Source organism: Myodes glareolus, chromosome 9 (assembly GCF_982192425.1).
Source record: "Myodes glareolus chromosome 9, mMyoGla1.1, whole genome shotgun sequence".
Classification (NCBI taxonomy): Eukaryota; Metazoa; Chordata; class Mammalia; order Rodentia; family Cricetidae; genus Myodes; species Myodes glareolus.
Genome location: NC_142034.1, coordinates 38,690,123 through 38,702,471, shown reverse-complemented (window position 1 = coordinate 38,702,471; position 12,349 = coordinate 38,690,123). Strand labels below are relative to the sequence as shown.

At 42.5% G+C, this 12,349-nt stretch overlaps 1 protein-coding gene across 21 annotated transcripts in view; it reads left to right on the top strand.

Moving 5' to 3' along the window:
- Positions 1–12,349, top strand: part of Synrg (synergin gamma) — a 79,247-nt gene that overhangs the window by 5,306 nt on the left and 61,592 nt on the right. For 13 of the 21 annotated variants that reach the window (XM_085695567.2, XM_085695582.2, XM_085695585.2 and 10 more), the window contains exons 2-4: positions 2,297–2,337; positions 7,530–7,651; positions 11,409–11,539. In XM_085695567.2, the coding sequence (XP_085551693.2) occupies positions 2,297–2,337; positions 7,530–7,651; positions 11,409–11,539 (294 nt within the window). The remainder of the gene's footprint in view (positions 1–2,296; positions 2,338–7,529; positions 7,652–11,408; positions 11,540–12,349) is intronic. The other 8 variants (XM_085695584.2, XM_085695583.2, XM_085695578.2 and 5 more) reach the window with 1 other exon arrangement.

The following is a 12,349-nucleotide window of genomic DNA, read 5'->3' as shown; positions in this document are numbered from 1 at the left end:
TATAAATTTTCTGCTTTTTAAAAAAATCTTTATTTAAAAGATTTAATCTGGATCGCTGAATTTTTCCAGGTCTTTCTCCGAGACAGGGTTTCTCTGTGTAGCTCTGGCTGTCCTAAAACTCACTCTGTAGATCAGGCTGGGCTCAAGATCTCAGAGTTCTCGGAGAGATCCATTTGCCTCTGCCTCCTGAGTGCTGGGATTAAAGGTGTGCCCTACCACGCCCAGCTTGAGTAACGGGTTGCTGCTCGAGGTCTCGTCCCCAGCACCTTTCTCCCCAGGCCTGTATACTGAGCTCCTCATCCTCGCATTGTCCCAGCTCAGCATCCCCCTCGCCGTGCTCTGTTTTCCCACTGCCCCCCACCCTGCAGCCACCAGGTTCTCTTGAGTCTTCCTTCTTCGAATCTTTTGCCCACTTTTTTCCCATCCTTAGGAACATTGGGTAGCTTCTTGGCCAGTTCTTTTTACTTCAAATCTTTTCATATGCTGTCATTAAAGTAACCTCCCAAAGTACACTTTGCAACATGTTGTTCTTCCTCTCAAAATGTCTGATAGCAGAGAGGTCACATCCAAACCACAGTGGGATACCACTTCATCCCCTTTCAGGTAGCTGTCTTTATATATAGTGTGTGTGTGGAGTGGGGGGAGACTGACAAATGGCTCTGTGGCTAAGAGTACTGGCAACACTTTCAAAGGTCCAAGGTTTGGTTTCCAAGACCCACGGTGGTGGCTCACAACCATCTGTAACTCTAGTTTTCCAGAGGATCAAACTCCCTCCTCTTGCTTTTGCAGGTACCAGATGTGCATGTAGTACATGGACATACATGCAGGCAAGAGACCTCTATGCTACACACACACACACACACACATACACACACACACACACACTTAGGTGTTGTGTGGGATGTGAAAACAGAATCCTGTGTGTTGCTGGTAGGAATGTGGACTGGTGCAGCCATCATGGAAAACAATTTGGCAGTTATCAAGAAGTACACATGGAACTATCATATGACCTAGCAGCTTCACTCGTAGGTCCATACCAGAACCGAAGGAAGCCTCAGGCACACACACGGCAGTATTCATGGCAGTATTGTTCACGTCAGCCAGAAGGTAGAAGGAACCCAAATACCCATGTAGAGATGGAAGGATAAACAGTTTGCTATGCACATTGAGTTGGATCACAGTTGTGGAAGGAACTGAGATATTAATGCATGCTATAGTATGGATGAGCCTGGAGCAAGTGTGCCTAAGTGAAAGAATCCAGATACTAGCTACCTGGTTCTATTTAATATTTAAACTTGGAATAGACAAATTATAAATGATAGAAAGAATAGTGGGTCTGTGGTATGGTGGGTTATTGCTAATGGCACTAGAGGTTCTGTTTGTGCTGACAGAAAAGTTCTGAACATGGATAGTTAGTGGTTGTAATGGTTTCAACATTATGGATGTTCTCAATATCACTGAATTATGTACTTGAAATTATTCAAATGGTAACATTTTGTGATTATATATATATATATATATATATATATATATATATACACACACACACACACACACACACACACACACACACACACACACAATAATATACCACCTCCGCAAGTCCTCCCAAGGTGTAACCTAAAATTTAACCTTGCTCTTCCGAGCTCTTAGTGTTTGGACCTTGCCTTAAAGCGCACACTTAACCCTGCTGTGCAGTTATCTGTCTGCACCTGTGTATTCAAGATTGCTAACTACTCCAGTCTTCCACACAGTAGATGCTCATTAAATGAATCCAGCCCTCCCATTTCATGGTTGGAGAATTTTGAACCCAGGGAGGTCACAAGGTGACAGAGTCAAGAATAATGTCAGGATTGTCTATTTTCTATTTCACACATCCCCAAAGTTCCTTCAACATTAGCAGACTTATACTTTGTATCATAGGGAAATTTAGTCTTTATTAATATTAATAATTCTCATGCTGGGAAGATGACTCGGCAGTTAAGAACATTGGCTGCTCTTGCCAAGAATCTGGATTTAGGTCCCAGCACCCACGTGACAGCTCACAACTTTTGAAACTCCAATTCTAGGGGATCCAACACCCTCTTATGGCCTCTGTGAGAACCAGGCATGCATGAAATGCAATGGCAAACATGCAGACAAAACATATGTGTAAAAATTTTAAATAGTAAGTCAGCATTGTGCTACTGACCCAATCCCAGGCTCTGTCTGGTTCTTTCCTTCAGGTGAGAATCAGGTTTTGTTTGAAATCTAATACAGATGAAGATACTGACATATATTTGTATTCTCATTTCAGCTTCATGTTTCCTGTTGCAGGTGGAATGAGACCCCCTCAAGGTATGTGAGACCTAACATTTCTCTTGTCAGTCCTGGAATGGAACCCAGGATCTCGCACACTCTAGGCAAGCACTCTACTCCTAAGCCACATTCTCAGCCCCAAACCTAAGCTGTTTTACACTGTTTCTGAACTTAGAAATTAAATGGCGAAGAAGATAAGTTATATTGCTGCCCAATGAAGTAAGATTATCCTATAGTCCTAACTCTGTATGACACCTTCTCTTGAAATTTCTTTTAAAAAAGTTTAGTCGGGCAGTTATGGCATATACTTTAATCCCAGCACTTAGGATGCAGAGGCAGGCGGATCTCTGTGAGTCTGAGGCCAGCCTGGTCTACAGGAGCTAGTTCCAAGACAGCTAGGGCTGTTACCCAAAGAAACCCCATCTTGAAAAACAAAACAAAACAAAAAAAATTTAAAAAGTTTAATTTGGGGAGTGAAGGAATCACTCTTAATGTTTCCCAAACGTACTCATCCATTATTTCAGTAGATTGCTATTTAACCTAGGAGGTGAAGGGAAACTTTCCAGGGCAAGGACAGTAAGAACAAGCGGTGACACTGAGACAAGCTGTCATTCTCTCGTCTTCCTATTTGGTCTTCTGCCTTCTTTGTGCCAGAGGGCAGGAGCTGTTATCGCATGCTTCCCAGTGTCTCCAGCACCCTGCCTGAGTGGTATGGTAGATTCCATGTGATGTTTGTTGAATGAATAAACAAACCTCTTTAATAACTCATGCATGCTTTTTCCATATGCAGTGGTCTTATTATAATGATGCACATAAAAGAGATCTGATATTCCAATTTAAAAGTCTTTAAGTCTCAAACTAGTGTAATATACATCTTTAATCCCAGGATTTGGGAAGAAGAGGTAAGCCAATATCTTAAATTTGAGGCTAGTCTACAAACTGAGTTCAAGGCCAGCTATGGTTACATAGTGAGACTGTCTCAAGAAAGAAAAGTATTTATGTCTCAGCGAGCTATGGGGGCATATGACTTTAATTCTAGCATTTGGGAGACTGAGGCAGGGTTGTGAGTTTGAGTCAACCTGGACTGTATAGCAAGATACTATCTCAATAAACAATAAAAAGATTTGAGTCGGTTTTCTCCCTGGAAATATCTCTGTTCATTGCACCCCTTCTCTTGGCTGTAGAACTGGAGCCCACTGGCATCGGTTCTCGCCATACCTTGAACGCAACTGGAGTTAGGGGATAAAATTTTGACCCGTTCTGCTGTAGACAAAAATTGAGGGAAGAGTTTGCCTACATTTGTCTTGCTTTTTTCTGCTCCCTTCTGCAGCTCCACCATCTTCCCCTCTACTCCCCTCAGCCTCCAGCTGCCTTTGAAAAGTGGCCCCTCTCACAGTGCTGGCTGGCTATAGTACACTCATTGGGGAAACTGAAACTCCTAGGTCACCAGGAGATAAAAGATCAAGGGCACTCAGAGCAGTGGGAATTAGCTCACTGACTGTTTCCATCCATGGAAGAGGTGGAGTTGCAGGCCAATTTTCCAAGGGTCAGTTGTATTCTTTTCATTGTGTGTATGAGTATGTGTTTCTCTGCTTGGGTGTCCCAGATTTATATCAAATGGCTTAAGGTATTTTGTCCTACAAAGTTGTGTTTACTATGTGGTTCATTGCTTTGCATTTTTTTTACTCTTTGAGGTAAAAATCCACACATGAAGCAAAGAAACTGAACAAGAAGAAGATCCCAAGGATTGCCTAATAGTTCTTAATTCTAGAACTGGGATTTTTAAAAAGACATTTATTGTGTGTGTGTGAGAGAGAGAGAGACACACACAAACAAGTGTATATGAGTGTACCACTTGTGTGTTGGAGCCCATGAAGCTCAGAATTGTCAGATCCTAGTGGTCGTGTGCCACCAAGTGGGGTGCTGGGAATAGAACCCAGGTCCTCTGTCAAGAGCAGCAAGTGCTCTTAATCGCTGAGCCATCCCCTCCAGTCCCTGACATTTGGAATTGTTTTAGAGGGGGTGTTTTGTTGTTGTTTTAGTGATTGAAAAAAAACAACAACAAAACCTCGTGTAGTGTATGTTTGTGTCTGAGAGCCACAGTGAGTGTGAAGTGAGGCTGGAGGATAGCTCGTGGGAGTCAGTTCTCTCCCTCTACCGTGAAGGTTCCTGGAATTGAACTTAGATTGTCAGGTTTGGGCAAGCATCTTTACCCACTGAGCCACCTCACCAGCTCTTGTTTTCTTTGGAGACAGCATTTCATGTGGCCTAGGCTGGACTGGAACTCATTGTGTAGTTGAGGATAACCTTGAACTCCTGATCCTCCTGCCTCCACTTCCCACTGGCTGAGATCACAGTCATGTACCACCTAGTTTGGCATGAGGGGTTTTAAAAGTATTTTAGAGTGGACTTTTGGTCATTTGAAGACTTGAAGCACAGATGAATTCTAAAAATTATACAAGAAAACACCAGCAGTGTTGCCCACAGTGCCTTGTGTACTTGATCAAGAGACAAGGAGAGAAAACTTAATTTTTCACTTTGTATACTTTAATCCTTAAATGTTATACCAATACCCAAATCACCCATTCAAAACTGAAATGATCGTTAGGCCCTAAAGATAAGAGGGAAAGCTGTGACTGTTGAGTGTTCTGGTTACCCAGGACACTACTCGGTCGTTGCCTGCACTGTCCTTTGAGATTCTCTTTTTCAGTTGCCTGTGCCGCTCGGCTGCCGTCCTTCCTTCGGGTTCTTGAGCACGTGGCACAGAGGAACAACCACTGCATTTCCTTGCAGTCGTCTCCCATTGCTATGCTTTCTTTCTTGCCCCAGCTTTTACTACCACCTGACTTACAGGGCTTTGTTTTAGTTTTGTTTTTAATTATTTGTTGTCTCCAGTTACAGCATGATTCTATAGCAGGAAGCTCTGGCTTTATTCATTGCTGTGTTCTTAGGACGATGCCTACCATAGACCCTCAAGAATCAGGACAAACCAAATGAGCCGTATACCTCCGCTTGCTGTCAGCCTGCAAGTGGAGATGTGCTTCTGACACTAGGCAGTAAGAAATATAGAACGCAAATGATAAAACAAGACCAATACAGTACACTGTTCTTTTCCTTTGCTGCTTAGTATACGTTTATTTTTTGAAATAGCATCTGACTATGTATTCTGGCCTCTAAATGTGCAATCCTCCTGCCCTAGCCTACCCAGTGCTGAACTACAGGTAGTGTCCACCTTGACAGTTCTGTTCTTCTTTAAGTTAAGTATTAGTTGGTTTTTGTTGTTGTTTGTTTTTAAAAAAAGAAGAAAAAGTTGGCAAGCCATGATGGCACATACTCTTAATCCCAGCCCCAGCCTGTCTATCCAGGGAGACTGTCTCAAAACAACCCAGGAAGCAAAGCTTCTCAGCATTTGCATTGTTCACATTCAAGAACCACACAATCACGTGTATACATGGTTCTTGTGGTGTTAAGTAAGCTAGTGATTTTGTATTAGGCTGCATTTATGACTATCCTCAGATCATCTGCATGCAGCCCATAGGTTGGACATGTCTGCTGGAATCAATGAGATTGCAGAGTGTGGTAAAATGCAAAGTTGGAGTGTAGTTTGTGCCCAAGCTGTGTTCGTATTCACTGTCATGCTCAAGGCATGGAACTGCTTCTTGTGTGTGGTAGACATTTGCTGACTACTAAACCCCAAAGGCTGTACATTTATTCTTCTCTGCTCTTGGGAATGTTTCACTGGGGAAACCTAGAAGATGCTAGTGTACTTAGTACTTTCCCCATGGTTTTCCTATGTCACATATGCTTCACATATGCTGTTTTGAGTAAGTGTTCGCTTAAGGAAAGGGAAGAGGAATAGCATTTCTTTGACGTAATAAACAGTAAATGGTTTTGCAGATGAGAAGTAAAGTTGCAGAACAAAGTTAAGAAAAACCAGGAGTGCTGCAATGCCAGCACTCAAGAAGATTTAGAGGCCAGTCTGGCTATATAGTGAGTCTGGGGGAGAGAGAGAGAGAGAGAGACAGAGAGAGAGAGAGAGACAGAGAGAGAGTCAGAGAGAGTCCCAGAGACAGACATAGAGACATTCAGACAGAGCAGAGTGAGCAAACACTCAGGGTACCATGGGTAGTTTGTAGCCCATTTGTTTGACTTCCAGAGCTCATGGTCTTCAGTGTTATCATCCACTGTTATATAACAGATAACCCCAAAACTTTGCAAAATCACCATTTTGTTATTTTGTAACGTGCCTATGAGTCAGGAATCTCAGAGTGGCTTTGCTGGGTGACTTTGGCTCAGAGCATCTTGTGAGCTGCAGTAAATCCATCAGGCAGAACTGCAGTCATCTGAAGGTTTTAGGAACTTGAAAGATCTGCTTCCAAGGTGGCTCACTCAAGGTGGCAGACTCATGCGGCCTCTTTGGAGTGGGCCCAGATCTCCACATGGATTCCCCAAAGGACAGCTTGAGTGTTCCATAGTGCAGCAGTGGTTTCCCCCCAGAAAGCAAGAAGGAAGCCAGGGACTAGCCTTGGGAGCCAAGGTGCAGTGACACACACCTGTGATTACAGCTTTTGGAGATGGAGGCTGGAGGATCAGGCTAGCCCTTCAGTCATACCAGATCTTGTCCCAAAGGAACTAGGCTGAGCAGTTGGTTACATGTTGTCATCACTACAGAATCCTATTAGGTAATATGAGCTCAACATGGGAAGAAATGATACAAGCTTATGACTACCAGAGGGCAGGAATCACTGGAACTCATGGTGAAGACTGAGTACCATATTTAGGCCAAGTCACTCATTTCATATCCACATTCAAGTTCTGCAAAACCAGTATTATTACTTTCACTTAAGACAGACCCTCTAATACAGTTCCCCATGTTGTGGTGACCCAACCATAAAATTATTTTCGTTGCTACTTCATAGCTGTAATTTTGTTACTGTTATGACTCATAATGTAAATATTTGTGTTTTCTATTGGTCTTAGGTAACCTCTGTGAAAGGGTAGTTCCAGTCTCCCCAAAGGGGTCATGACCTGCAAGTTGAGAGCTACTGACTTAACAGATGAAATTCTATAGCTAAATAGATGATGGAATTCTTAGTTAGGCCTGTCTCATCAGGACCTTGTGCATTTTCCATTGTACTGTGCAGCTTTTCAATTAGCAAGTCTCTGGGTGATGTGGTTTCAAGGAAATAAACCATAGGTCATGACTTTAATAAAGCCTTGGTATTTTCCAGCAGGCCTGATGCCAATGCAGCAGCAAGGATTTCCTATGGTCTCTGTCATGCAACCCAATATGCAAGGCATGATGGGAATGAATTACAGCTCTCAAATGTCCCAAGGACCCATTGCAATGCAGGTATTTGCTTTTTGGTTGTGTATAAAGTTTTTGTTTGTTGTTGGGCATCTGCTTGTCAAGAGCTATAGCTTTAAGAACTTGGTTATGTTTAGAAATAGTTTACATTTTAATGGAGTTTTATCTGTCTATTATCTATCTATCTATCTATCTATCTATCTATCTATCTATCTATCTATCTGTCAAGACAGGGTCTCTATGTAGCCCTGACTGTTCTGTGACTCTGTAGGCCAGGTGACCTCAAACTCACAGAGATCCACCTGCCTCTGCCTCCCAAGTGCTAGAATTAAAATTGTGCACCTCCACTGCCCAGCATTATAGAGTTTTGTTATATCTGGGTTCAGGGGATCCACTTTGCCTTGGCCTCCCAAGTAGGTGAAATTGTAGGTGTATGCCACAGTGCAGTTCAAACTCAAAGACTCACACATGCAGGTGACTGTCTCAGTTACTTTTCTATTGCTGAGAATATATATGAGCCTGTTTCATATATATTCATTCAAACCATATTCACGGTAACCATTCGGAATAAATATTAGTTATTGGAATTAGTAGAATAGACAATGAAGCTATGTATTCTTTCTTTCTGGAACTATATTTTTATGATCTAAGGAAATAAAAGCTGAAGTGGAAAAATCTTGGTAGGGAACTCAGAATTATAAAAAGTGACACAGTAGATTTAAGCAATTTCAGAACTGAAAAATATACTAACCAAAAGAAGAATTCTATGGGTGATTTAACAGAAGATTAGAAATGACTGAAGAAAGAATCAGTGAGCTGGCTGCATGGTGATGGCACAGGCCTTTAATCCCAGCACTCAAGAGGCAGAGGCAAGTGAATCTCAGTGAGTTCAAGGCCAGCCTGGTCTACAAAGTGAGTTCCAGGACAGCCAAGACTATTATACAGAGAAACCCTGTCTCAAAAAAAACAGAAACAAAAAGGGGAAAAAGGGGGAAAAAAAGAAAAAAGAACCAGTGAGCCGGAGAAGTCAGAAGAAGCTCGTTAGAATGAAGACAAAATAAGAAGAGGACGTGTGAGAGGAGCCAGGGAGCTGGCCTACTGAGGAAAGTGCTTGATGGCAAGAAGGAGGCTCATTTAAATGTCAGGTGGGCATGGTGCCCTGTATTAAAATCCAGGCATAGACAGTGTTGGCAGAGGATCCCCAGAGCAAACAGCAAACTAGATATATCAGTGAGCACTGGGTTTGAATGAGAGACCATGCCTCAGTAAATAAGGCAGAAGAGCAATTGAGGAGTGTTCTGGGCATCCACCTGGGGCATTCCCATGCAAGCCCACACAGGTACAAGAATGCACATGCACAAAATGGAGAAAGAGATGTGTGAGGGTTTGATGATACAAGAGAAGGCCTAAGGTGCGTTTAGCTGGAGTCCTAGAAAGAAAGGACAATAGAATAAATGAGAAGTAAGAGCTGAGACAGCTTCTGAGTTGCTGATGATGCTGGTGAATAGAACCAGAAAGCTTAATGAATACACATATGAGTTAAAGTCATTGTCTACTGATGTGCACAGGTTGCTCTAAGATTTAGTGTCTGCAGTAGCAGTAGACAACAGCTCAGCATTCAGTGTGGTGAGGGCAGGATGCTGGTTCAGGGCTTGTCTGAGGTTAAGGCATCTACTTCCAAGGGTTCCATCACAAGCAGGCATTGGTACCATCTCTTAGCCTCTGCTCCTAGATGGGCCTCTAAATTCACATGCAGAGCAAGTGATTGAGGGAACTACAGAAGCTCCAGTGCCTTGTATGGCCTAGCCACATGCAGTCATGTCTCTAGTAAAGGAACTATTGTGGAACTATGGTGCAGGGGCACAGTCACCGACAGTGAGAATAAGTAAGTAGAAATCTCACATCTAGTCACATCATAGAAAAAAAAAACCAGAAGACCAGATCAGGAAATTGATAATTAAGGGTCACCAAAATGGCTCCGTAGATAAAGGTGCTTGCTGCTGAAGCCTGATGACCTGAGTTTGACCCTTAGAGTTCATATAAAGATGAAAAGAGAGAACTAACTCACAAAGTTGGCCTCTAACCTCCTCATAAACATTGTACATGCATGGATGTGTGTGTGTGTGTGTGTGTGTGTGTGCGTGCGCGCGCGCACACACACACACACACACAGGTTGAGGATAATAAAATAAAGTTAAAGAAATTGACAAGAGAATTGAGAATACTGTAAGGCCAGCTTAATTTTGATCTTTGGAATCCTATCAAACAGGAAGAGAAGTGAGAGGAGAGAGGCCTTGGTGAAGGTGGCAGGTAGTAGGAGTGGCGAGATTAACGGAATTGGGGGGTGCTAAGTAGAAGGTGACTGGTGTAGATGAGCTGAAAGGGTGGGAGGGGGAAGCCAAGTGTTGGGATGCTTAAAATAAAACAGTTTAGGGACAGCCACTGACTGTTGCTGATGGGCTAATGATGGGACAGTAGAGTGGGAAGGAGACCTGGGAGCCTGGGTATGGTTGCCATGCTGTGGTGAGGAAGTCAAAGAGCAGAGACTTGGAAGGCACAGCACTGGGCGAGTCATCCGTGGAACTGTTGACTTTACCTACAAATTAAAGGCTGACCTCTGGAAGGGGAGGGGGGAAGAGAAGGAAGGGGGAGAGGAGGGAGTCTCGGTTTTAGCATCCTGAGTTTAGCCTGAACAACAAAGCTAGACCCCAGGCTCAATAAAGAAACAGACCAGAGGAAGTTAGGGTTGGTAGACCGTGTGGACAGGTGCAGTGGTGAATGGGGAGTTTGTTACCAAAACCAAGAAACTGTATTTGGGTTTTTTTGAGAAGAGGAAATGTTTTAAAGGAACAAGTCCTTCCCACTTCCTAGACAGTAGAAGCTGTGGTCTCCAGTGGGCTTCAAGAGCATCCATGGTTCAGATGGGAGCTATCAGGAGAAACTTCTACTCGGGGAAAATTGCTGTTATTGTTACTCTATGTTTAATGTTAGAGTTTGTGAAGAGGTATTGTACTGAGGGATTCTTATTTCTGGATGCTTCAGCTAAGTTTATATTATTGTATTGGTATACCATTTACTATTGATTAGATCTTTGTTTTTTTTTGTAAAAGTTTAGGTTATTATAACTTGATATGAGTATCAAAATATTTATCTTTTGTTAGGTTTTATTTATTTTGTGTGTATGAATGTTTGCTTGCCCTTATATATATGCACCATGTGTGTGCCTGGAGCCAGCCACAGTGAAAAGAGTCCATCCATCCCCTAGAACTGGAGTTACAGGTGGTTCGAGATACCATGTGGGTGTTGAGAATCAAACCCCAGTACTCTGTAAGAGCAACAAGTGCTCTTAACTGCTGAGCCATCTCTCTACCTCCAAATTTTTATTGTCTTATAAATACTGGGAATCAAGTTCTATTTTACATGTGAAATGACTGCCATATGGCAGGGTCTTCACTGATGCTGGGAAAACAAGATACATACATATGTTATGACACCTTTCCTCAAAGCATGTGGCTTATTGAGCACAGTGGCATGTAACCCTGTGCTACCATGAAGCCTGAAGGAGTTTATACCAGTGGTGTCCTCTGACGCTAGCAGAAATATTCAGCCTATATATATATATATATATATATATATATATATATATATATATATTTATATTTATATTTATATTTATATTTAATTTTCCACTAGAATGTATCGTATATCTTACTGGTAAAAATACTGTACAATAATTTTGCAAGGTTTTTAATAATTAAAAAGGAAACCCATATATTAATCTGTTGCCTGTTGTTTCTTCTAGGCAGGAATACCGATGGGACCAATGCCAGCAGCAGGCATGCCTTTCCTGGGGCAGCCACCATTCCTGGGCATGCGTCCTCCAGGCCCACAGTACACTCCAGACATGCAGAAGCAGTTTGCTGAAGAGCAACAGTAAGGACTCCCAGGACCCAGGGAGAACCCGGCTACCCAGCTGCAGCTATTCTATAGATTATCAAATGCTCTGTAGTTTGAAGCTGAAAGAGATACATTGTCTTTAGCACACTTTAAAAACGAGTTTGTTTGTTGTTTGGTTTTTAGACCCAACCCTTTAAATACTCTTGTAAGAAGTTTAGAGTCAACTAAGTGGTGTGGCACTTACCTGTAAGCCTGCCTCTCAGGAGGCTGGGGTAGAAATGTGAGTTTAAGGCTGGAGGCCAATAAAGCAAGAGTCTATCTCAGACAAAGCAAAACAAAAACACAGAATAAAGATGGATCTGAAATGAAGTGGTTTTCAGCACAGGTTACAAAGTTACCAACAAACTTGGTTGTCTGGTAGGTCCTTGCTCCTCAGAGCATGGCTCTTGTTCCTGGAGACTCTGCCTTCTTTTCCATTGAAATTCCATGTTTGTTTGCTTGGTTTTTGTCTTTTTTGTTGTTTTGATTTCTGAAATCAGAGTAACAAAAAGGCCCAGGGTGGTCTTGATTTGCAGTCTTGGTGCCCAGGCCTCCCAAATGCTGGGATTATAGGTTTTTTCTTCTACACCCAGTTTCCTAAATTGGTTGTTGTTGCTGCTACTGTTTGATGGTACAGCATTAGCTGCTAGGCAAGTGATGTACCACAGAACTACCTTCAGCCTGCGTTTTGCTTTCTTATATGCAGAACAAAGTGTGCTTTTATGTTCATCTCTCTCCCTGGTATTCGTTACTGCTCAGTGCACCAAGATTGTTTCCTCTACTGCTGGAAGTCTAAGGGTGGAGAAA